The 24,318-nt window shown below is 25.3% G+C and overlaps 4 protein-coding genes across 9 annotated transcripts in view; 2 read left to right on the forward strand and 2 right to left on the reverse strand.

The window, feature by feature from the left end:
- The window catches only part of LOC122509670 (putative sodium-dependent multivitamin transporter), an 82,644-nt gene that overhangs the window by 1,955 nt on the left and 56,371 nt on the right, over positions 1–24,318 (reverse strand). For 2 of the 4 annotated variants that reach the window (XM_043623885.1, XM_043623884.1), the window contains exons 3-7: positions 7,375–7,503; positions 1,366–1,587; positions 894–1,234; positions 317–436; positions 17–234 (exon numbers count right to left, since the gene is read on the reverse strand). In XM_043623885.1, coding sequence (XP_043479820.1) covers positions 17–234; positions 317–436; positions 894–1,234; positions 1,366–1,587; positions 7,375–7,494 — 1,021 coding nt within the window. In that variant the 5' untranslated portion in view covers positions 7,495–7,503. Of the gene's footprint in view, positions 1–16; positions 235–316; positions 437–893; positions 1,235–1,365; positions 1,588–7,374; positions 7,504–9,902; positions 10,047–12,049; positions 12,133–24,318 lie in introns of those variants that run through there. The other 2 variants (XM_043623886.1, XM_043623883.1) reach the window with 2 other exon arrangements.
- On the forward strand, positions 11,611–20,232 carry LOC122509680 (speckle-type POZ protein-like). Of its 3 annotated transcripts, XM_043623902.1 has the most exons (3): positions 11,611–11,935; positions 14,755–14,811; positions 18,810–20,232. In XM_043623902.1, exons 2-3 carry the CDS (start codon positions 14,763–14,765, stop codon positions 19,850–19,852), a joined length of 1,092 nt encoding a protein of 363 aa, XP_043479837.1. In that variant the 5' UTR covers positions 11,611–11,935; positions 14,755–14,762; the 3' UTR covers positions 19,853–20,232. The 3 variants fall into 3 exon arrangements, with proteins under 3 accessions (XP_043479837.1, XP_043479836.1, XP_043479838.1); XM_043623901.1 differs by lacking the exon at positions 18,810–20,232 and having other exon boundaries at positions 11,615–11,935; positions 14,755–15,950; XM_043623903.1 differs by lacking the exons at positions 11,611–11,935; positions 14,755–14,811 and adding an exon at positions 17,238–17,422 and having other exon boundaries at positions 18,764–20,231.
- LOC122509671 lies at positions 20,434–22,078 on the forward strand. The gene is made up of 2 exons (XM_043623887.1): positions 20,434–20,743; positions 20,851–22,078. The coding sequence occupies exons 1-2, from the start codon at positions 20,604–20,606 to the stop codon at positions 22,040–22,042; spliced, it is 1,332 nt and encodes a 443-aa protein (XP_043479822.1). The 5' UTR covers positions 20,434–20,603; the 3' UTR covers positions 22,043–22,078.
- On the reverse strand, positions 22,069–24,257 carry LOC122509669. The gene is made up of 2 exons (XM_043623882.1): positions 23,976–24,257; positions 22,069–23,836 (listed from the first exon to the last, which is right to left on the reverse strand). The coding sequence occupies exons 1-2, from the start codon at positions 24,165–24,167 to the stop codon at positions 22,211–22,213; spliced, it is 1,818 nt and encodes a 605-aa protein (XP_043479817.1). The 5' UTR covers positions 24,168–24,257; the 3' UTR covers positions 22,069–22,210.

Genomic DNA, 24,318 nt, shown 5'->3' on the forward strand with positions numbered 1-24,318 from the left:
TAGTAAATTAAAATACCAGCTATGAAGAATCCTGGAACTCCGGGTAAATGTGACAGAGTGTCCATGACATAAAGTGGCAGCAGCATGTCAGGAAGATTAATTCTGCCCTCCTTCACAGGATCGCACCTTCGATATTTTGTGTACATTGCCAGTCCAGAGAAACATGTCAACACCGAAAGACACATAAGAATCGGCAAACTCAACCACAGTGCCAATCGTGCCGATTTTATTTTTCTGCAAATTAAATTTTCAGCAATTAGGGAAATGGTCTTAATGAATCAAAAATGGGGGTTTAGATAGCAATTTAGTAACAAACCGAACTGTCATTAATCTCTGCACTTGGACTTGATTAACTCCGTAAAGTGATAGGAAGGTGAAGAGACCTCCGATAATTAGTGACCAATATGTGTGTCGAACAGTCGGATCCAAGGAAATGCTAAAATTTAACATTAATTAGTTTCATATAATTAATTAATAATTCCATATAACAATAAAATTTGGACCACAAATGTAAAATAAAATTAATGTCTTTAAAATTTTATAAGAATCTGTAGAAAATCGATTTTTGGATAAACCTCCTTCAGCTAGGAGAAGTTACTCTCACGGTGATACCGCGTCGACTGAGGGTCTCCGTGCCGCGCGCCGGCTTATATACCACACAGGAGTGGGGGGCCTGTCTGTGGCCCGTTGGAGGGGCGACGCGCGCACTCGCCAGGAGCGTAACTACGATATTCGCGCCCCTTACTACTAACGAATTTCGGAAAATCTATCTAATTCAATTAAAATCGTTTCAAACATCAGCTTTACAATCACGAGAATCCTTTTTTTTGTTAAACTCACTGGTCTTTTTTACACTGTAATAATTTAATAAAAATGCAAAGTAAAGAAATTACCTGTCGAACTGAATGCGTCCTCCTTCTTGTGCAATGTTCCAAATTTCCGAAATTCCCCCAACCGAATATGCGGCCGTACCAATGACAACAAGAACGGCAAAAAACATGAGGAACCCTTGAAAAAGGTCAGTAATTAACACAGCCTTAATGCCACCAACAGTCGAATAGAATGTACACACCACGCCAATGAGAACGATACTCAAATTTTTCGACAATCCTGTTGTGGCCTCTAGAGCCAAAGCCGGTGCATACAAGACAACGCCCGAATATAAAAGCAATTGAATCCAATAAATAAAACTCGCCGTCAATCTTGCGCTCATTCCAAATCTCTTCTCCAAGTACTGTAACAAAAAAAATTGATCCCAATTGTTTAAATTGTCTACGAAGGACTTTATTGTGCACTGGCCTTACGAATAAAGAAGACATCGTTGCACACGACTGTACGATGGTTAAATAAGTGAAATAAAATTACCTCATAGGCACTAGTTGCTTGGAGCTTGAAAAACACTGGCATGTAAAAATAACATACAATTGGAGTTCCAATAATGTATGAAATGTTGATAACCACGAATTGTGTTCCAAAGATGTAATTTTCCGAGGATACGCCTAAAAGTGTTATGGCTGACATGAAAGAGACCATGAGTGCCATTCCGATGGGGAATACACCCATTGATCTATTTGCTGTGTAGTATTCCTGTAAAAATATTAATTAGTAGTCAAGTATTATTAGTTATTATTTATTATTATTATTTATTATTATTATTATTATTATTATTATTATTATTATTATTATTATTATTATTATTATTATTATTATTATTATTTATTATTATTATTCCTAATAGGCAAGCAGCAAGCGTGAGATAGAAAAGGAAAAAAGGTGTCATTATCATTTTCTCTCTCACGTAAGCGTTACGATTCACGTCATTAAGGCTGTGTCCACAATAGGCTCTTTTTACGATGAAAAAAGGTAGAGATCCTCAAGGGAGAGTTGTGTCAATATTCCCCTTCCACAACTTCGAGGGTTTCCGGAACCCGGAAGTGACATAGTAAGTGCGGTGAATTCAAAAGTGTAAATATGGTCTGTTTGGACAGTGACATGAATTAGGTTATGTTTTGGTATATGTGGTTGTTAAAGTCCTGTGTATACGTTGAATATTTCAATAAATAAATTGCGAAATGGTAAATTCTTGCTGCATTTTGTATTGTCATACGAAGTCAGGAAATGGCAACACCCTAAAATTATTTCCAAAAAATCAAAATCTGAGAGAGAAATGGATAAAAAGTATAAATAGAAAAGATTGGGAACCGTCACCAACATCAGTTATTTGCCAGGTAATTTAACAATTAACTTTAAAAAATGTAATGTAATGGTAATTCAATATATTTATTGTGACATTGTAAATGTCATGATTTATTTTTTTATGCTTTACGTGTAAATATACAGAAACTAACAAGGATTAAAATTGCATTATTAATCACAGTTAATCACATTACATTACAGTTTTACAGAAATTTATGAATGATCCTGAGACATTCTAATTTTTAGTTACTTTTAAATTAAATTTTTTTTCTAGTTACATTTTTTACATGACATGTTCGAGACTATTGATGGCAAAAAAAGATTAAAGGCACAGGCAATACCAACAATATTTCCTCTTCCAACAATAAGAAAGAGGTTAGCTGGACGTACGTTTGTCAAACCACTAAAAAAGGTATTAAATTTATTAAATAATAATCTACAAAAATTTTTTTCGCAGGCTAAAATAATAATAAGAATGATATAAAACTCATTGACATAACCTTAAACTATAAAGAATTGTTTTAAACAAGAAATAAAACTAATTAAAATTCATGGTAATTAATAGATTTCTAAAGATTCAATAATAAACCAATGAAATAATTTGACGACTGAGTTTTGTTTTTGTTTTCGAAAAATAAAACATAAAAGTTTTCAATTAATCTTTTATTATTCTTTTCAGCAAAAAATAGATGTAGTAGTAAACAACGTTAATGAGCTTGTTGCTAAACAGACAGCTTCGAAGTTGTCACAAGAGCAAAATGTAACCTTAGATAACACTGAAAGAGAAACTGAATTAGAAATTGAAAATCACAATGGTTCTGCTTTCTCTGCAAGTTCAACTAAATTGATGAATGAATCTAGTCAGGTAAACAAATTGAAATAATATATAAATAAAAATATTGATGGATAAATTATAATCAATAAATGTTGTAAAACATTATTTTTACGGAAGAAAAATTTTTAATCGAAATATTAATTTAAATATTCAGAATATTATAGTAATTACTAATTACAGTACATGATCATTATTAAATAAAATAAGTTTCCTTAGAATTTACTAAATACAAATTTTTTATATTACAGGAGGAAAGTGTAAATGATAATTGCAAAAATCAGACTAGTGAAAATGATGTAACCGCAAATTCATTTTTCTCATTGACAGAAAAGGAAAATACAGTTTTCAGAGAAAAAACTAAAGAAGAGATAGAACAATTATTTCTCAAACAAGAGAAGAAAATCAAAGATTTAAAAGAGCGATTGCAAAATGTAATTAATGAAAAACAAGAAATGGAAAGAAATGGACATACTGCATATAAAAATATATTAATGGAATTATTTACCGAAGATCAAATAAATTATCTGCTCAAATACAAAAATGAAGACGGGAAGATGAAGCGACAACATTGGTCTAACTCAACAATTAAGAAAGCACTACGTTTAAGGTTTACTTGTGGCAACACTGGGTATGACGAACTCTTAAAGCAAGGATTACCTTTACCATCACGTAGGACTTTGAGCAAAAGAGTTGAACATATAAAATTTGAACCTGGCATCTCCGAAGAAATGTTCAAGTATTTGGAATATAAAGTGACGAATTTTACAAATGACAGTGATAGACAATGTTCACTTGCCCTCGATGAAGTCAGCATAATGGGAGGAAGAATGTTTGATCCCCAAACAAAAAAATTTATTGGAGATATAACTCTTCCGCCTTCTTCACAAGGTATTGTCAAACACGCATTAGTATTTGTTTTAATTGGTTCCAAAGCACGATGGAAGCAAATAATTGGTTATGAATATACCGGTGGCGGATTCGACGGTAAATTAATGAAACCTATCATTTTGCAGATAATCTCTAAAGCTGAAAATATCGGTTTAAGAGTAAATAGTGTGACGTGTGACATGGGCCCTGTGAATGTTGCCTGTTTAAATTCATTTGGCATTACAGCCGGTAGGAAAACTGAAATAAAAAATTCTATTCCGCATCCTCATCCTCATGATGACAATAATAGAAAGTTGTTCTTCTTTGCGGATGTACCGCATTTAGTGAAGAATATTGTGCAAAGTATAATAAACAACGGTGTAATCTATATACCGGAGGATATACAAACAATGTACAATCTACCGACAAATGTTATAGTCGCAGACCACTTACTTGAATTGCTGGAAGCCCAAGAAGACCTCATTTTTACTTTAACACCAAATTTAAAAAAAGAAGACATCTTTCTTTCAAGTAACAATTCTTTCCAAAAGATGAAGGTGAAAAGGGCCCAACACATTTTAAGTAGTGAAGTTAGTGCAGCTCTCTATTATTTGTCAGATGAAAACAAAAAGGAAGAATATCAAACTACGGCTTGGTTTGTCGGTCTCATTGCCAAATGGTTTCGAATCATGACTTCGCGAAATTTACAAAGTGCGATCAGCAAATTTAATATTACCACCTACAATGAAACAATTTCTTTTCTGAATGAAATGATTACTCTCATGAATAGAATCTGCATTGGCGATCGGGGAATATTCAAACCAATTCAAAAAGGGTTTATGTTGTCAACGAAATCTGCTATCGAATTAAGCCAGTACCTAATTGACATTGTAGGTTTTAAATTCGTTTTAACCGGAAGATTCACTCAAGATGCTGTTGAAAATTTATTCAGTGTTGTCAGATCAAAACATGTTACACCAAATGTTTTGCAATTAAAATATGATTTAAGATTAATTTCCATTGCTCAGTACACCAAATCAATTAAGTCGAGCAACTACGATTACGATGATTCATATTTCTTAAGCGATTTTCTTGAAGAAAATAAGAACAATACATCATTAAAAGTAAAAACAAACACTACATCTTTGCAACAGGTTAACTCAACAAATTCGGAGAATTTATTTCCAAATGTGGAGTCAAATGCTTCGCGCAGTATTAATTTAAATCAGATTTCTCCATCAACTCCAGCTCGTCAGTTAAACAATATAGAAAAAAATGCTTTATATCGAGTTGCAGGGTACTTAATAAATAGCATCCAAAAAAATTCAAAAACTTGCGATTCATGTATTGCATCTGTAGGGTCAAGAAAATCTGCAGAATTTGCAGAACTAGAATTCGCTAAATTTGTTGCGTTCAAAGAATATAAAGAAAATCTCCTGTTCTACGTGAACGAAAGAACATTTAATTTCTTTTTAGAAATCGATCTAATTTATCGCAATTGGGATCCAATTCTAAAAGACATGAGAAATATAAACGTTTTAGAATTTTTTTCATGTCGTTATGAAGCAGTTGACAGTGGACACATTTTGCCATGTCACAGTTTGCGTGACAAAATCTTACGTAGATTTGTTGTATTTTGCCTTCGAATTTGCAATCAAGCGAAAAAAAAAGAAAAAAATGAAATGAAATATGACAGCAAAAGCATGGCCATGCATGCAGCATTCCGATAATGTATGTAATGTTGCAATAAAAATCAATATCATGTTTATATTGCATAAATTATTTTTTGTACTATCTATTACATTTATTTATATAATAAACAATTTTCTAATGAATCTTTGTTCTTCTTTCTGTCTTCCGGGAAAAAATAATGGTTTCGTGATAGACGTCTCATTTAAAAAGAAAAGAATATTTTGAGTCGGGATTTTTTGGTAAATATAGAGAAATGCTCTGGGACCCGCGGTGCTTTCGGAATTTAGAAAAGTTTTAATAAGTAAATAATTATTGAAAAAAATTGTTTAAATATACGGAAAAAAAGGGGTTATAATCGGTTTGGTATAGACGTCTTATTTTGAGAGGATAAAATTTTTCAGATTCATATTTGGAAGGGTAATAGAGGAATTTAACTCTCCTAGGAGCGTCCCTCTCCGTTTTTGCAATAATTTTGCGATTGAAAGTGGAGTAATTTGAGATTAAAACATTTCCTTAGTTCAAGTCGCGACCACTTCCGAGAATTGGCGCCACCTCCTTGACCACTGACACATAGATCCATTTGTCTGTGTGCTCGTCGCTATATTGTCTCTCACTTTCGCCAAAAAGGCCAAAAATGACAAAAAGCCAACTTTTCTAATTTCGTTTTTCAATAATTCTTTCAAAAATAAATTGCAATTTATTTCGACAATATTCTTTATCATCATGATAAATCGCAACTATAAATATCTCAAATTATTTAGGAGTGAGACGGATGCCCTTAACCTAATTCACTAAATATTTTTTAAATTATACTTATTTTTTCATTACAAAATAGTAATATGCTTTCTTTTATTTTTTTATCTAAAAAAATTTAATGTTAGTAATGTTCGTAATGTGTTACTTAATTCAAATTCGAAGACAATTCGCGCCAATTTTCAAACATCCGGGTTCCGGAAACCCTTGACCAATCACCGTTTAAGGCATATTAACACAACTCTCCCTTGAGGATCTCTAAAAAAAGGTATCGTTATCCTTTTCTCTCTCATTTAAACTGACTTAAGGCTGTGTCCACAATAGAATCTTTTTATGATGAAAAAAGGTATCGTTATCCTTTTCTCTCTCATTTAAACTGACTTAAGGCTGCGTCGACAATAGACTCTCTTTTGATGAAAAAAGGTATCGTTATCTTTTTTTCTCTCATTTAAACTGACCTAAGGCTGTGTCCACAATAGACTCTTTTTATTTCCATTTTGTTATGATGAAGAAAGATATTACTATCCTTTTCTCCTTTTCTCTCTCATTTAAGCTGACCTAAGGCTGTGTCCACAATAGGCACTTTTTATTTTCCTTTAATGATGAGGAAAAAAGGTATCGTTATCCTTTTCTCTCTCATTTAAGCTGACTTAAGGCTGCGTCCACAATAGGCTCCCTTTATATTCTTACGTTGAACATAACCTAAAAATACAACAGATTTAATAGATTTCTTTGTATTTTTATGTTAAGTTCAACGTAAAAAAAAGTCTATTGTGAACACAAAAGCGTAACGAAAAAAAGAGAAAGTAAAAATGTAAAATAAAATTCCTAATTTTGAGTCTAGTGTTAAAATTCTTGCGACGTGAAAAATTATAATAATAATTTGATAATTAATAATTATAATAATAATATTAAATATCGTCTGCTAAGGATTTTGACTAAAAATATAAAAAAAATTATAATAATAATAATTATAATAAATTAATTAATTATTATAATTTGTCTTATATTAAAAATTTATTTTCCCTCACCTGTGTAGTCTTTTGTCGTCCACCAGTGAGTCTGTAGTAAATGCCGATTGATGAACTCACTCCGAGCATTAGAAAAATAACGAAGAAGTCGATCCATCCTAATGTTGCAGTCTGAGCCATAACTTAATTCTACAAAAAGAAAACAGAACATTTAAAAATTATTAAATTAATAAAAAAATAAAATTTTAATTGAAAAGTAAATTTAAAACTATGAAAAAATGAAGGACTAACTCTGCTGGGGATCGAAACCCAGGACCTATTAATCACCGGTTGATGATTTGAATGAATGAAATTAATAATTTATAAATTATTATTCATTATTATAAATAAATGAAACTAATGAATTGACAATTGTTTCGTTAAAAAATTCTGAGAAAATTCAAAAAATTTTAATTATTTATTAAAATTATTCATAATAGCTTATAATTTATATTAAAAAAAACGTATTTCTACTATTCGAAAATTTATTATAAAAATTTATTTCCATTTATTTAAAAATAAAACAATTGATTAAAGGGGAAATTAAAATGAATAAAAACTAATAAAATCGATTATTAATTAAAGTATTTATTTGTATATTTTTTTATTAATAATAGGAAGTAAAAAAAAATTTTATGAAAAAAATTATCCATCTTAGTTGTAAGGCTGTGACCGGTTTCATATATAGAAATTTGTAACTTTTTTGGTGTTTCGGTTAATTCGTTTATAATAGGGTTGCGCAATCTGATTTTTGATGCTAACAACAATGCGGTCGACTAATTTATATGTAAACTATATTGTTCAATAGTACTTTATATGAAAGGGCATAGGTTGTCTTTTCCGTCTGTATTAAATAAATAAATAATTTATCAATAAATATTAAAAATAAAAATCTTAATAAAAAAATTATGCAATATTAATAAAAAGAATAAATTTTTATAAAATGTGAAATTTTTATAAAATTTATAATTTTAAAAATGAATTATAATTTTTTTATAAAAAGTGTAATTTTTTTTTAATTGTAATTCATATTAAAATTACAATTTTTATGAAAAGTAAAATTTTTATAAATTTTATAATTTTAATATAAATTACAATTTATTATAAAAAGTACCTACCTACAATTTTTATAAAATTTATAATTTTAATATGAATTAAAATTTTTTATAAAAACTACAATTTTTATAAAACTTATAATTTTAATAAAAATTACAATTTTTTATGAAAATTCTATAATTTTAATGAAAAGTAGTACAATTTTCATAAAAAATATATTTTTAAAATGAGTTACAGTCTTAAGATAAAGTACAATTTTTTAAAAAAAATTCTCATTTTAATAAGAATTACAATTTTTATAAAGAGCAAAATTTTTATAAAATATTTATAATTTTAAAATATGAATTACAATTTTTCATGAAAAGTATAATTTTTATAAAATATATAATTTTAATATTAATTACAGTTTTTTTTATAAAAATTCAATAATTTTAATAAAACGTACAAATTTTTATAAAACTTTTAATTTTAATAAGAATTGCAATTTTTAAAAAGAGTACATATTTTATAAAAAAATTCTAATTTTAATAAGAATTACAATTTTTTTAAAAACTTCAATTTTAATTATAACTATATAATTTTTGTAATAAAACGTCGAATTTAGAAAAAAAATACAATTTTAAAAAATATAAATAACAATAAAATTAAAAAAAAACTATTTCTCCAACACTTGCGTCTTATCATGTTGTAATTAAATTTTATATTAGCATGAATACTGCAAAATAATCCCCAGAATGATAAAAATCAGATTACGATCACAGAATTTAATAATTTCTTTCTTAACCATACAAAATAAAGCAATTAAACAAGTATAAACAGTGACTAAAGATTTTTGACACTTTGTAACTAAATATACACTCATCAGATAGTAAATTTACTCTATTTTTTCTTTCTTTTTTAACTAAATATAAACTTTATTTATAAAAAAAAATAATAGTAATAAAATAATTATATATTTATAACCATAATAAAAAATAATTAATATTTATAAAAAATACAATTAATAAGAAGTATTTAAAAATTATGTTGACATTTATTTTTCCTTCGAGACTATAAAGTTTAAATTAATAAATTTAAAGAATTATTTTTGTAAAATTCGTTTTAGAAAAAAAGAAAGAGTGTAAAATTAAAATGTTAAATAAAATTGAACTTTAAATTAGCAAAATAAAAAAAAAATCAGAAATGTAATTTTGTTTAAGAATTATATGTTATAAATAATGTTATAAATAATTTTATAAACAAATAAATGTTATAAATAATTTTATAAAAAAATAAATGTTATAAATAATTTTATAATTAAATAAATGTAATAAATATAATTTATAGTGACAGAAAATTTTTTTGAAAATAATGCATATAAACGAAAAAAATGAATAATTTTAGTCGAAAAATAATTAATAATTAATAACTATTATAAAGAATGAATAATTATCATTAAAAATATAAAAAATTTATATTTTTATACAAAAATGAATAAAAAATGAAAAGTTTACCTAGAATTAAAAAATTGTTTTTAAAATAATATAGTCGCCTGTGTAGTACCTTCCTCCAGTACATTTGCACTAATACTAAAGTAAAGTCGTCGGTATAATAACGAGTATTACAAGAACTACGAAACACGTGCTTCTAACAATCAACGAATGCCAGTGAAGTACACGAAAAAAGCTTAAGTTTTTTTTTTCATTCATACTGAAAGAACTTAAAACAATTTTTGTTAAAAATTTCCCACATTAACTTTTTTTCTACTCGAAATAATAATTTTTTAATATACTACTTTATTTACATTTGTACATACTTTATGTACAAGTAAAAAATAAATGTTAAAAATTTTTACATTATATATTTGGCGCATGCGCACTAAATTCATAAAGCATAAATGTAGATTTCCAACATGTAAATATACATTAATACATATCAACAAACCTTGCAATTATAGTTCAGTTATTCTTCACAATAATTCATTTTCAAATGCTTTATAAAGGTTAAAAAATACATAAAGCAAGTCAATTATGTTTATAACTTTGAAGAAAAGGAAGAAATAAAAAAATAACTGTTTTAGACAATAAAAGTATGAATATTGTAAAATAGCACTTAACACTAATATATAAATAATATTTTCACATATTTTTAATTTACTGAATCATTAAATTAATTTTCCTCGGGTAATAATTTAAAGGTGAAAAAAAAATTTGGAAAAAAACAAACTGATAATTTTATCATAGTTAATAGGTGATTATTAAAAATCAATTGGAAAAAGAAGTTACATAAGTCAGGTATACTTTTAATAATTTGATAATATTGTATTTTAAAATTCTAACTTTAGAGAAAATTTACATTTGGTTTTTATAACAAAACTGAATTTTTTTAAATATTTATTGAAATTATTTTATAGAAAATAAAAACTATTTATAAATTATAATTATAATTAATAGGTATTTATAAATTATTTATAGTAAATAAGAATTTATAGTAAATAAAAACTTTTATAGTAAACAAATAAAATAAAATATGTGAGAAAAACTTAAAAATAGAGTTTTAAAAAATTTTCGTATACGTTGGGAACCGAACCCTTGATCCTGTGTGTGCGAATCGGAAGCGTATGGCACACAGCTAAGTTACTGATTTGAAAACTAAAAAAAAATATTTTCTCATAATTCCTTTTTCAATTTAAATTTAAAACAAAATGCATTTTTTAATTATAATTATAGTTTCTATAAAACAATTTTAAAAACTTGCACAAATCCAAGATCTTCTCATTTTTTAAAAAAAAAAAATTTTTTTTTTAATTTTTAAAAAATTTTTTTATATAAAAATTAAAAAAATAATTTCAAAAGATTATTTTTCATATAAAAAAATAAAATACAATTATTATTATTTATTTATATTTTTATTATACAAAAATTATACTAAATTCTGTAGTTAGAAATAAATTTTTCTTTTTTAATTTTTTTTTTTTTTTATCAAAATTTTTTGAAATGTAATTTTAAATCAACAGAAGGTTTAAAACATTTTTTTAATGAAAAAAATTAAATTTTTTCATGAAAATTTAAAACAATTTGAATTACAAATATTTATATTTAAATTTTTTTTTAAATTTCGTACGTTAAAAATTAATTAACTAAAAAAAATTATTATAATTGTCTGCACGAGAGCTGCGATAGGATTCGAATTATTTCGGATATTTTCGGTTTTCAATTGAAGCATTTCGCTTCTGAAATGGAATTTTCATGATTATTATAAAGTTTTGTCTGTATATGAGAATCAAAAATCAAAAAATTCTAACTATACAAATTTGGATCATTCAAGTGAAAAATTATTACATTAGAAATAGAAATTTTCACAAATGAAAATTAAATTAAGAGAAGGATAAAAAAATAATTTTTTTAAATTCTAGAGTGTTAAAAATTAATAATATTCTGGAATTTGTATTATTTTTGCAAAATTATTTAACTTTTCTAAAAACAGAGTGAATATGCGAATGAGATTTGAAATTTCAAAGAGAAATCATCGTATACAATAACAGCAGGTAATAATTTTATGTTTTATGTATTATTAGTATTATTGGTTTTATAGTAATTATTATCTATATATAAATAAATTATACCAAGGCCTATAACATTTTTATTTTTATTTTACTTACTTCTAGTATTTATTCTTCTTTAGTTTATGATATAATATACGAAACAACGAAAGTTTGTTTTCTTCAAAATTTTAAAACGACTTCCACTTTTGAATATAAATTATAAATTTTCAGAAACTTTTTAAAAATAAAATCAGAAAAATAATGAATAGAAAATATTTTTCTTTTGTTTAAGGACATTTTTATCCTTCCAAACTTAAATAAAAAAGATAGAAAATGTACGTAAGGTGTAAAATATCGTTAATTAATTCAATTTAAACAATATTGTTTTTTTATGAAATAATTAAAAATAGTAATAAAAAATTAAAATTACATAGTAAAATAGTAAAAATTTAAAAAAAAAATTTTTTTAAATTAATTAAATTAATTTAAAAAGATTAAAAATAGTATGAATGAAACATTTGCAGTAAAATTGAAATTAAAATATAAAAACGAAAAAAAATAACAATAAACTAAATATTAGTTAAAAAATAATAAAATAATTGAAAAATAAATTTAAAACTATGAAAAATTCTGGGAAAATACAAATAATAGAATAATTAATATTATAATATAATAATAATAATTAAATGGTAATGGTAAATTTTTTGACGGTCACTTGTAGAAAAATATATTGAAATTTGGCATTTCGAATATAAACACGAACTTATTTACTTTGATTGCAAGGCTCATATATTATAATAACATCGATCTTTATTAAATTTAAATACTCGATGATTAAAAAGCAAAAACTGTATAAAAATGAAATAAAATTTATTTTACCCTTCAAATACAAATTAAAATTCTTTCACGTAAACTAATTATTTTAATTACAAATTTAATGTATAAAAAAAAATTTTTTTTAATTATTAAAAAATATTAAAAATTTTTCTAGTCTTTTTAATCTCCTTTGTCAATTCCCACATTCCGTAATTTTCGTAATTTCAGTTGTCGACTTTCATTTTCATTTCATTTTCATTTTCATTTTCATTTTCATTTTCATTTTCATTTCATTTCATTTTCATTTTCATTTTCATTTTCATTTTCATTTTCATTTTCATTTTCATTTTCAGTTTTCATTCAATTTTCATTTTCATTTTCAGTTCATTTCATTTTCATTTTCATTTTCATTTTTCATTTTCATTTTCATTTTCATTGTTCATTTCAGTTTCATTTTCATTTCTTCATTTTCATTTTCATTTTCATTTTCATTTTCATTTTCATTTTCATTTTCATTTTCATTTTCATTTTCAGTGTCATTTTCCATTTTCATTTTCATTTTCATTTTCATTTTCATTTTCATTGTCATTTTCATTTTCATTTTCATTTTCATTTTCATTTTCACTTTCATTTTCATTTTCCATTTTCATTTTCATTTTCATTTTCCATTTTCATTTCATTTTCATTTTCATTGTCATTTCATTTTCATTTTCATTTTCATTTGTTCATTTTCATTTTCATTTCATTTTCATTTTCATTTTCATTTTCATTTTCATTTTCATTTTCATTTTCATTTTCATTTTCATTTTCATTTTCATTTTCATTTTCATTTTGAAACAAATGTCAAATTCAAAGTGAGAGTGAAAATTTCTTACCGTAAAAGTTTGAATAAAAAAAAAAAATAATAATAAATAATAATAATAATAATAATAATAAAAGTTTGAAGTGAATTTACATTTTAATGCCATAAAGGTTTTGGATTCAATAAATTTTTTTATTTTTAAAAAATCTTTTTTATGCTGAAATGATTTACTATTTTAAAAAAAAATTCATCATCACTTCCTTTATGATAGTGTACCTACTGACATTAGCGCATAGGCAAAAATCAATGTACAGGGGCAGAAAGATAATTTATAATTTTCAAAATAAAAAACACTATTTTACTTTCTTTCTATTTTGATAGTTTTGTTAATTTTATTTCATCCGTTTTATTTTTATTTATTTATACTTAATTTCTTTATTTATTTAATTTTATTATCATTTATATTTATATTTAATATTTCTTTATGTATTTTATAATTTTTATATTCAATTATCTAATTTTTATTTATTTATTTAGTTTTACTGTTTTTATTTTAATTTATTTTTTATTAATTTATTTTATTTATTTAACATTTATTTTATTATTTATTATCATAAATATTTATTTACTTTATTTTACTTATTTTAATCAATTATTTCATTACATATTTATTAATTTGTGACGCTTTCTAAAAAAGGACATTATGAGACAAAAAATTATAGGTTATGTTTAAAAAAATGTTTTCTTGTTTTCTGATTAATTTTCAATTATCTGAAGACAGAAACAATGTTTATTAACTATTTTACATACCAAGTAATTAATAAAAATTATTTTTGACTTTAAGTAATTAAAAACGAATCTTAAATCAAATAAAAAACGTTTTTTAACATAACCTATAATTTTTAATGTTAATTTCCTTTATGTTAATTTTTAATATATTTCGGTGTCAATTTTTATTATTTTTGCACTATAGAGACTTTAGTAACAAAAGTCCTATCCAAATCCAATAAGATTTTTTGATTCAAATCCTATATTCCTATATCGAAAAATGACCAAAAGTTCTTTATACAATATTTTAATGAAAATTCTATCAAATTCTATCAAAATTGATTATTAAAAATTGTTTCCAATCCAATAGGATTTTTTTTTTATTATTTTTTCACCACAAATAGTATTTGTTTTATATTTTTCTTCTTATTTCCAGAGGCAAACATGTCATTTATTTCACTATTCGATGAAGCCGATGAAGTTCATCATAAAGATGCATACACATCAAAATTAAAATATCGCAACTACGAGCTTAATTGGAAAATTGAGAATTTCGAGTTTCTCTGTAAAAATATGAAAGAAATAAAATCGCCTCTCTTTCCATCAAAAAAATCAAAACAAGGCCAATGGTTCATTGAATTGCAACCCACGGAATTAAGAGAAAACAATAAAACTCCTTTTAAAATTAAATTAATTTCAACAGATTCAATTGCAAAACATATTAATGTCAGTATTTCAATACAGAATAATTTTTCAATTGTCCAAGAATTAATCGCTGGTAAATTAAATTGTGATTTACGACACGAATGGATATTAACAGGTTCAGAATTATATTCAGCATTTGGAAGATCAGCAATAGCAAAAGTTATTCAAATTAAATGTCAACTCACTGTTCTTGATTTTAATACAAAAAAACAGGAAATTCACGATTATGAACAAAAACCTAATGATCTAGTGGAAAATATTGAAAACCTACTCGACAATGAAGACTTTAAAGATGTTACTTTTAATGTTGAAGATGAAAAATTCACAGCTCATAAAAATATTCTCGCAATTCGAAGTTCTGTCTTTGCTGCAATGTTTATGAATAAAATGTCTGAGGGACTAACATCCGTTGTCGAAATTGATGACATAAAACCAGCAATTTTTCAAAAAATGATGATTTTCATTTATACGGATCGAGTGGAAAATTTAGATGAATCAGCATTTGAATTATTATACGTTGCGGAAAAATATCAACTGGAGAAACTTAAAAATTTGTGCATTCGGAGTTTAAACGTGAATCTATCTTTAGAAACGGTTATTAAGAGTTTTGAAATTGCCGATTTGTATTCAATTGAAAAGCTTAAGGATAAATGTCTAAAATTTATAAGCCAGGAAATTGATGAGATTATCGAGAGAAAAGAATTTCAGGAACTCATACAAAGTCGTCCGTTTATTTGGTTACAAATTTTGAAAATAGATAAAATGTTAGATCTCAATGAAACTGAGGACGATGAATGTTTCAAAAATTGGAGTTATAAATTACGTCATTAGCGTGAAAAAAAAGTCCCTGAACTTGGATTTTGTATTGTTTATTTTTGTTAAATACTTTATTATAGTTTATATTTATTATTTATTATAGTTTCTTAAAGTTATGTCAATACGATAAGTTTAATTAATAAAACTTTGAAAAAAGTTCGAAAAAATCATTTGTTTAACAAAATTTTTACACAATTCTTTACAATAATTCAATTACTTTCACTAAATAATAACATTTCTCATTGAATTTCAATTTTTTAAATAAATTTTGATAAAATTCTAAGAATTCAATTATTTTTATAAATAATAAAACTCATCAAAGAATTTCAATTATTTTTAATACTATTTTAAATTAATTAATTGAAAAATTCAATTATTTTCAAAAATAACAACATTTATCATAGAAATTCAATTCTTTTTAAAAATTTTAATAAAATTTTTTGACAATAATTCAATTACTTTCAAAAATAATAAAAATCATCGCAGGATTTCAATTATTTTTAATGCAATTTTACAGGAATTGCTCAAAAAATGTAATGATTCTTAAAAATTTAATTTCAATTCCTCGAAGAATTAATTAATTAATATTAATTAAAAAAATGTTTTTTTTAAATTCTTTGTAAAAATTCAATTATTTACAAAAATATTGGAATTTTTCACAGGAATTAAATTATTTTCAAATATTTTAATAAAATTGTTCGAAAGAAATCAATTATTTTAAGTACAATTTTAATTACATTTTTGTTGAAATAATTCAATTATTCTTTTAGATTTTAATAAAATTCTTTCCGAGAATTCAATTATTTACATCAATAATTGTTCGAATAAATTCAATTATTAAAGATAAATAACAAAATTATTCCCGAAAATTCAATTATTCTGAGGCATTTTTATAAAATTCTATGCAAGAATTCAATTATTTTCTTAAATAACAATATTTCATCACAAGAATTCAATTATTTTCATAAATTATTTATCCAAATTTTAATAAAATTCTTAAAATTTTTTATTAAATTCAATAATTTTCATAAATTTAAATCTAAATTTTATTGCAAAATTTAGAAGTTAATTTATAATTTTTATTTATTTTATTGTATTTTGTTCTTAATAAATAATAACAATAAATAATTTTTCAAAAAATTTTAACTCTGATATTATTTAAAATATAAAATTGTTGTTTACATTTACACTAAAATAAAAATAATAAAATGTACCTACAAAAGTATAATTATGATTAAAAATACAATGAAAAAAAAGTAATTTTTTTTCAAATTATTTCCTTAGGTCCAGTTATTGGTATAGGTACGTGTATAACAGCTGGGTTGTTTATCTTAATATCTGTAGAAGTTGATAAAACTCAAGTGAAGTTGAATCATTCTGAAAGCCTATAGCTTACAGACGTGCGAATACTTTGCCTGAGTTTAGTCCTCAATGAAAAATTTTTAAAGACTTTTCCTTGCTTTCTAACGTGTCATGTAAAGTAAAAACAGTTTAAAAATAAGTATTTGAAAAATTGCTATATTGTTAGAAAACACCAGTGAAAATAATTTGGAATTTTTGAAAAATCCAGTTTCCTACATCAGGTAATGATTACATTAAATGTTTTGTTATTTTTATAATTTCTGCATCTAAAATAGTAAAAAAAACTTAAGTTAATTGTATAAAACTGAAAAAACTTAATGGCAAGTATGAAAATAAAAAAAAAAATAAATAAATAAAAAAAAAATATAAACTTAAAATCGCGATTAAATTATCTAATATACTTTACCCTCAAAATGTGAATAAGAATTCTTTCACGTAAACTAATTATTATAATTACAAATTGAAGATATATTAATAAAAATTGTTTAAACAAAATATAAAAATTTTTCTATCTTTTATACTTAACGACTTAATTTTTTTTTAATTTTTTGTTAATTCCGTAATTTGTTTTCTACTTTCACTTTCATTTTCATTTTAACTTTGAAACAAATGTCAAATTCAAAGTGAGAGTGAAAATTTTTTTACAGTTAAAATTAAAGTGCGAAAGATTGAAATGAATTTACATTTAAATAACCTAAAGGTTTTGGATTTAATAAATTTTTTACGCTGATGAAATGATTTACTATTTTTAAAGAAAATTAATAATCGCTTATTTTCATTTATTTATGTTTAATTTCCTTATTTATTTTATTTAACATCTTTATACCTACCTATTCATCTTATTGTTGTTTATTTGTTATTTATTAATTTTTGATTTAGTTTATTACTTTTATTGTTTTTATTTTAATTTATTTTATTTACATTTACTTTTTTATATTTATTCAATTTTTCATTATAATCAATTTATTTTTCTTCATATTTATTTTATTCACGAAAAAAATTCTCCATCTAGAACAGCAATAAATTTTTCTTAAATAGTGAAAGTTTTAACTAAAATGCGAAAGTTTTAGCAGTTCCAGATAAAGATTTTTTTTTATTTATATTATATAATTGGTAAAAATTATGACGCGTCGCGAAGAAAGGGACTTATGAGAAGCAAAATCTCATAGGTTATGTTTGTTATCTTCTCACGTTTAATAAACAATAAATGGTTCTTTTTTAATTTTTTAAACTGAAAAATAATTTTTGTTTAATATTTTTAATGTAATAAAGGCTTAAACATAAATATTATTTTTAATTTCAATTTCAATCCAGGTATAAAATTTTGCATTTTCGAGACGCGTCAGATTTTTTTACTTTACAAAATAGTAAAAACTCACAAACGATTCTTAAAAGACAGTAAAAACTGTTGCAGAAAATGGGCAAAATCTGTAAAAATTTTATTTTTACCACAAAATTATAGTATATATATATATATAAAGTTAATTATTATTTTGCTTTATTTATTTTATTTTTTTACCACACAAATAGAATCTCTTTAATATTTCTCTTCTTATTTTCAGGCAAACATGTCATTTATTTCACTTTTCGATGAAGTTCATCATAAAGATGCATACACATCAAAATTAAAATATCGCAACTACGAGCTTAATTGGAAAATTGAGAATTTCGAGTTTCTCTGTAAAAATATGAAAGAAATAAAATCGCCTCTCTTTCCATCAAAAAAATCAAAACAAGGCCAATGGTTCATTGAATTGCAACCCACGGAATTAAGAGAAAACAATAAAACTCCTTTTAAAATTAAATTAATTTCAACAGATTCAATTGCAAAACATATTAATGTCAGTATTTCAATACAGAATAATTTTTCAATTGTCCAAACATGTATCACTACTGACGTAAAATATAGTTTACAATGCAAATGGGTATTAACAGGTTCAGAATTATATTCAGCATTTCAAAGATCAACAATAGCAAAAATGATTGAAATTACATGTAAACTCACTGTTCTTGATTTTAATACAAAAAAACAGGAAATTCACGATTATGAACAAAAACCTAATGATCTAGTGGAAAATATTGAAAACCTACTCGACAATGAAGACTTTAAAGATGTTACTTTTAATGTTGAAGATGAAAAATTCACAGCTCATAAAAATATTCTCGCAATTCGAAGTTCTGTCTTTGCTGCAATGTTTATGAATAAAATGTCTGAGGGACTAACATCCGTTGTCGAAATTGATGACATAAAACCAGCAATTTTTCAAAAAATGATGATTTTCATTTATACGGATCGAGTGGAAAATTTAGATGAATCAGCATTTGAATTATTATACGTTGCGGAAAAATATCAATTGGAGAAACTTAAAAATTTGTGCATTCGGAGTTTAAACGTGAATCTATCTTTAGAAACGGTTATTAAGAGTTTTGAAATTGCCGATTTGTATTCAATTGAAAAGCTTAAGGATAAATGTCTAAAATTTATAAACCAGGAAATTGATGAGATTAACGAGACAAAAGAATTTCAGGAACTTATAAAAAGTCGTCCGTGTTTATGGTTACAAATTTTGAAAATAAATAAAATGTTAGATCTCAATGAAACTGAGGACGATGAATGTTTCAAAAATTGGAGTTATAAATTACGTGATTGAACCTTTGGGTGCAAGAAGGGTAAATTTTTGTAATTAAATTAAAAAGAATTTATAAAAATGATGTTTTTTTTCAAATGGTAATGGCGAAAATTTATCGCTATAAAAAATATAACAAAATTGAAAAGAATTGAGAAAAGTCAATTTTCTCCGAAAATTTCAGTTCATTTGAATTTTCTTGCTTCTTGCTTATGGGTTACTATAAAAAATTTTGTAATTCTAGATTAAGCTTGTAAACATTGCTTTCTACATAAATTTAGACGTTTTTAAAAAACGTTATTTTAATAGAATAATCGTTTTTCATATTTTACAGAAACTTTTTATCTTCTTGATGTATAATGTTTAAATATACAAAATTAATATAACATTTTCTTGATTTTAAGAATATACTTTTGACACACGTTTTTTAAATTGTTTCAAAAGTATTGTTAAAATAAAAAATTATGTGAAATAATTATTATAAATAATAATTATTTGTCTTTTATACAATAAAAGTCTTCGTATAATTATAAAATGAATAAGAAAATTGTGATAGAATTTTTTTTTTTAATTTCATGCACAAATAACATTAAAAAATGAATTTAAACTTTAACATTATTTAAATTTTTCTCAGCTGAGAGCAAACGATTTTGATTGGCTCTCAGGCTGATGACGTCACGGGCATAAATGAAATATTGTCTGCTGTGTATTTACACATGTGATCATTTTATATTATGCAATAATTGTTTAAAAAATCCGTCGATTTCAAGTTAAAATGGTAAATAAATTAGATCCCGGATTTGAGAAAGCCGATACTACGAATTTACCGAAATTAAGTGTATTTATGGTTTATGAGTATATTACAAATAATGAGCGGTATAATGCTCCCGAGGTTCGTGGAGTCAAAGCAACATTGTAAGTAAATTTTAATGTTTGTATTATTAAAATCAATTAATTTATTAATTAAATACTGTCTAAATTTACACAATTTTATATTTTTTATTATTTCCTTATTATTGTAGATCTTCAAGAGAAAATTACGGCGACTCGGCAATAGGTTATGTTTGTGTAAAACGTCAAGGGAAAATATGTACATTGAAAGGCAGAATTTGTCCTGAACACAGAGTAAGAAATAAAAATTACACTGTAACGTTAAAAATAGATGAAGAGAAAGAAATAGTAGATAAAGTGGAATGTCTTGATTGTGCTGCATCATTGGGTGGATGTAAACATGGGATTGCTTTTTTAATGTGGGCAAACAGAAAATACGAATCGCCATCTCCAACTGATGTGGAATGCTACTGGAGAAAATCAGCCTTATCGAAAGTCGGAGATTCACAAAAATTTATTTTGGCTAGTGAATTAAAAAAAAAGTCTAATGATTCAGTTGAAGATTTCGGTGATAATTCAACGTTCTTAAACCAAGTACTTCAACAAGCTGCTGCCAAACAATTAGATAGCCAGCTGTCAAGACATTCATTTGATTTAGAAGAGAGAAAAGTTCATATATTGTCAATACATCAACTTATATTTAATTTCATTCAATCCGAGGAAGAAACTTCAATAGATAATTTTCTGAAGCATTCCAAACAATATTTTTCTCAAGATTTATGTTCTCAAGCTGAACAACAGACTAGAAATCAAGCAAATGATATTTTGTGGCATGAACTCAGATTTGGAAGGGTAACTGCGTCTAATATTTTTGAGGCTAGTAGATGTAAAACACCAGAAGGTAGTTTAGTCAATCGAATTATAGGAGCAGCGAAAGTTTATAACAGTGTTGAAATGGAACGAGGGAAAAAATTGGAAGAAAAAGTTATAACTGAGGTTGAAAAACAATTAAAACTTTCAATAAATAAATGTGGTATGTTTTTAGTTCCATCTTTACCTATGGTAGCAGCTTCACCAGACGGCATAAATTCAGAATTTGTCGTAGAGGTTAAGTGTCCAAGCTCCGAGAAGACAATAGAGAATTATTTAAAAAATGGTCAGCTTAGTCAAAAATGTAAAGCTCAAATTAATTTACAAATGTTGGCTGCTGAGAAGAAAAAAGGACTTTTCTGTGTCGCAGATCCGAAGTTTGAGAATAATAAAAATTTCCAATTCGTATGGGTTAAATATGATGAAAATTTCACAAATAAAATAATAAAAAATTCTGTGGACTTCTGGAAGCAAAATATTTTTCCTGCTTTATTGAACTCTTTTGGCAACTGATTTTTGAGATCATTAATAAATAAATATTTTACTATAGATATATTGTTTTATTGTTTCCTACAATTAATATCATTATAAATATATTTTATTAAAAAAAGAATTATACATGAAAAAATAATTATTAAAATTATTTTACTATTTTTACAGGTACTTAACTCGCCGAAAAATTTATTTTCTAATTATTGGCTTTTGTAAATTAATTAAACCTCCAACAACGGTTACAATACTGTCCAATTTGACCACTGTATTCAGATCAAGGCAAGAATGAGGTACTAATATTCGGAATTCTCGAACTCTTCGAATTACTCTTTCGATGTGGATTCTTAAGCTTGCTATGCTTTTGGTTTTAAGAACTTCTGCTTTTGTGGATTTTGAAGTTGTTGTTACAGATGGCGGACGAAGCAATTTACATTTTTTTTTGTTTAAAATCGATTGAATGTGCTTAAAGCCTCGATCAGCTAAGACTCCACATCCAGCTGGTAACATATTTATTAAATTGCTCTCCTCAGTTAACAAAGTGTCACTTATTCTTCCTCCGTACCCGCGAGATATGAAGGTGACAAATCCATCGGGAGAACATACAATCAAATACTTAATTGTATTGCATTTCTTGTAATCTGACCACGTTAAAGCCTGATGGACTGGATTTGAAGGCTTTTCAATTTCGGTTTCAAAAGCATCAATAATAGCACACACACTATTATAATTAGCTCGAAATGCAATAGGCAAGTTTTTTCTTATACTATTTTGATCAGGAAAAAATACTAGTGTCTTTAAATAGTGAGCTAATTTATCAACAGTTTTGTTGAAAATTCTGCTTGCCTGCGAAGTTGAGATACCAAACTGATCAGCCAATCGACTATAAGTGTCATTAGTCAGTTTGATATTATTGATACTGCAATTAGTAGAAGAACTCAACATAGGTAAAATCCATAACCAATCATTTTCAACACCAATATATTTTTTTGGATCTAAACTGATTAAATATAGGGTAATATCAAGGACTGATTTTTTCATTTCTTTTTGTTTTTCATTTTTTTCCTCACTGCAAGTTGAAGATTTTTTATACTCGCTGGAAATTGACGAATATTTGTATTCGCCAGTAGTGTTTGACGAAGAAACGGGCGTACTTGAATCGGAATTAATTAAAGTAGATACTGTAGATTCTGTTTTATGGAACTTGATCGGTGAACACATTTTGTTAACCATTTCTACTTTAACTTCACAACTTACTTCACGAGTATTAGGCTTGCACATGGTATGCTTACTTCGAACATTAGGTGTCATGAAACTTTTCCTTACTTGTACACCAACACTTTTTTGATTCTTCTGTTCGCAGTTTATTTTAGCAGGTGATAATTTTTCGGAATTCAATGATTCATTTTCTGTTGAAAAATTTAAGTCAATCTGTGTAGAGGATAGTTTAATTGACAGTGGGACGTCAGGGTTCTTTTCAATTTCACTCGTCAAAGGTTCGTGAGAAGACATTTCATGTAACTGTTCTTGATTTGTTAAATCGGTTAATAATTCAACAGGAGTATCATAGTTTTTTCTTATTTTTGCTGCTGGTTGATCGTGCTGTTTTTCTGGAATATTTTCTTCATTTTCAGTTTCTGCTAAAATGTCGTGAATTTGCCTCTTTCTATTTAATTTTATGAACGCTGGTCGTGCTTCTTCGTTTACTTTTATTCGATTAGGCTGACAAGAAAATTTGTGAGGAATCGCATCTTTTTTCAATTTTTTTGGTGCTCCCATAAGACAATATCTAATATAATTATCCATATCATCCTTTATCTACATTAAAAACAAAGTCAAATTTTAGGTTAAGTTGTTCATATTGTTTGTTATTACTATAATAATATAATAATGAAATTTTTATATTAATAATACGGTAAATATAAAATAAAAAAATGCGTAGTGACACTATACTTACACTAAAGTGATCCTCGCAACAATAATAAGTGTATTTAGCCTTCGGAGAATCATTTCGACGAGCAATTTGAAACCACTTTAATCTCATTTTCTCATCTTTGGGAGCACAGAAAAATAATTTATTCGGTGTTTTGACACTGCTGCTTCCACACAATGGTATAAAACACGATTTAAATGTTTTACTTTCGCTCATTTTTAAAAACAATATAAATTTTCAAGAAAACCCTTGATAAATGTACAATCGGTTTATGCCCGTGACGTCACATGTAGTTCGGACAGACTCGGCTCTTTCCGGAGCGTCTTTGATATTGTTTGAAATTTTAATTACTTTTTATTTATTTTAA

Source organism: Leptopilina heterotoma, unplaced genomic scaffold (assembly GCF_015476425.1).
Source record: "Leptopilina heterotoma isolate Lh14 unplaced genomic scaffold, ASM1547642v1 Lhet_61, whole genome shotgun sequence".
NCBI lineage: Eukaryota > Metazoa > Arthropoda > Insecta > Hymenoptera > Figitidae > Leptopilina > Leptopilina heterotoma.

Coding starts and splice junctions, on each gene's coding strand:
- LOC122509680 (XM_043623902.1), top strand. CDS start 14,763: ATGTCATTTATTTCACTATTCGATGAAGCCGATGAAGTTCATCATAAA. Junction 14,812..18,809: donor CGATGAAGTTCATCATAAAG/ATGCATACACAT, acceptor TTCATCATAAAG/ATGCATACACATCAAAATTA.
- LOC122509671 (XM_043623887.1), top strand. CDS start 20,604: ATGGTAAATAAATTAGATCCCGGATTTGAGAAAGCCGATACTACGAAT. Junction 20,744..20,850: donor CGTGGAGTCAAAGCAACATT/GTAAGTAAATTT, acceptor TTATTATTGTAG/ATCTTCAAGAGAAAATTACG.
- LOC122509669 (XM_043623882.1), bottom strand. CDS start 24,167: ATGAGCGAAAGTAAAACATTTAAATCGTGTTTTATACCATTGTGTGGA. Junction 23,837..23,975: donor GTTGCGAGGATCACTTTAGT/GTAAGTATAGTG, acceptor TTTTTAATGTAG/ATAAAGGATGATATGGATAA.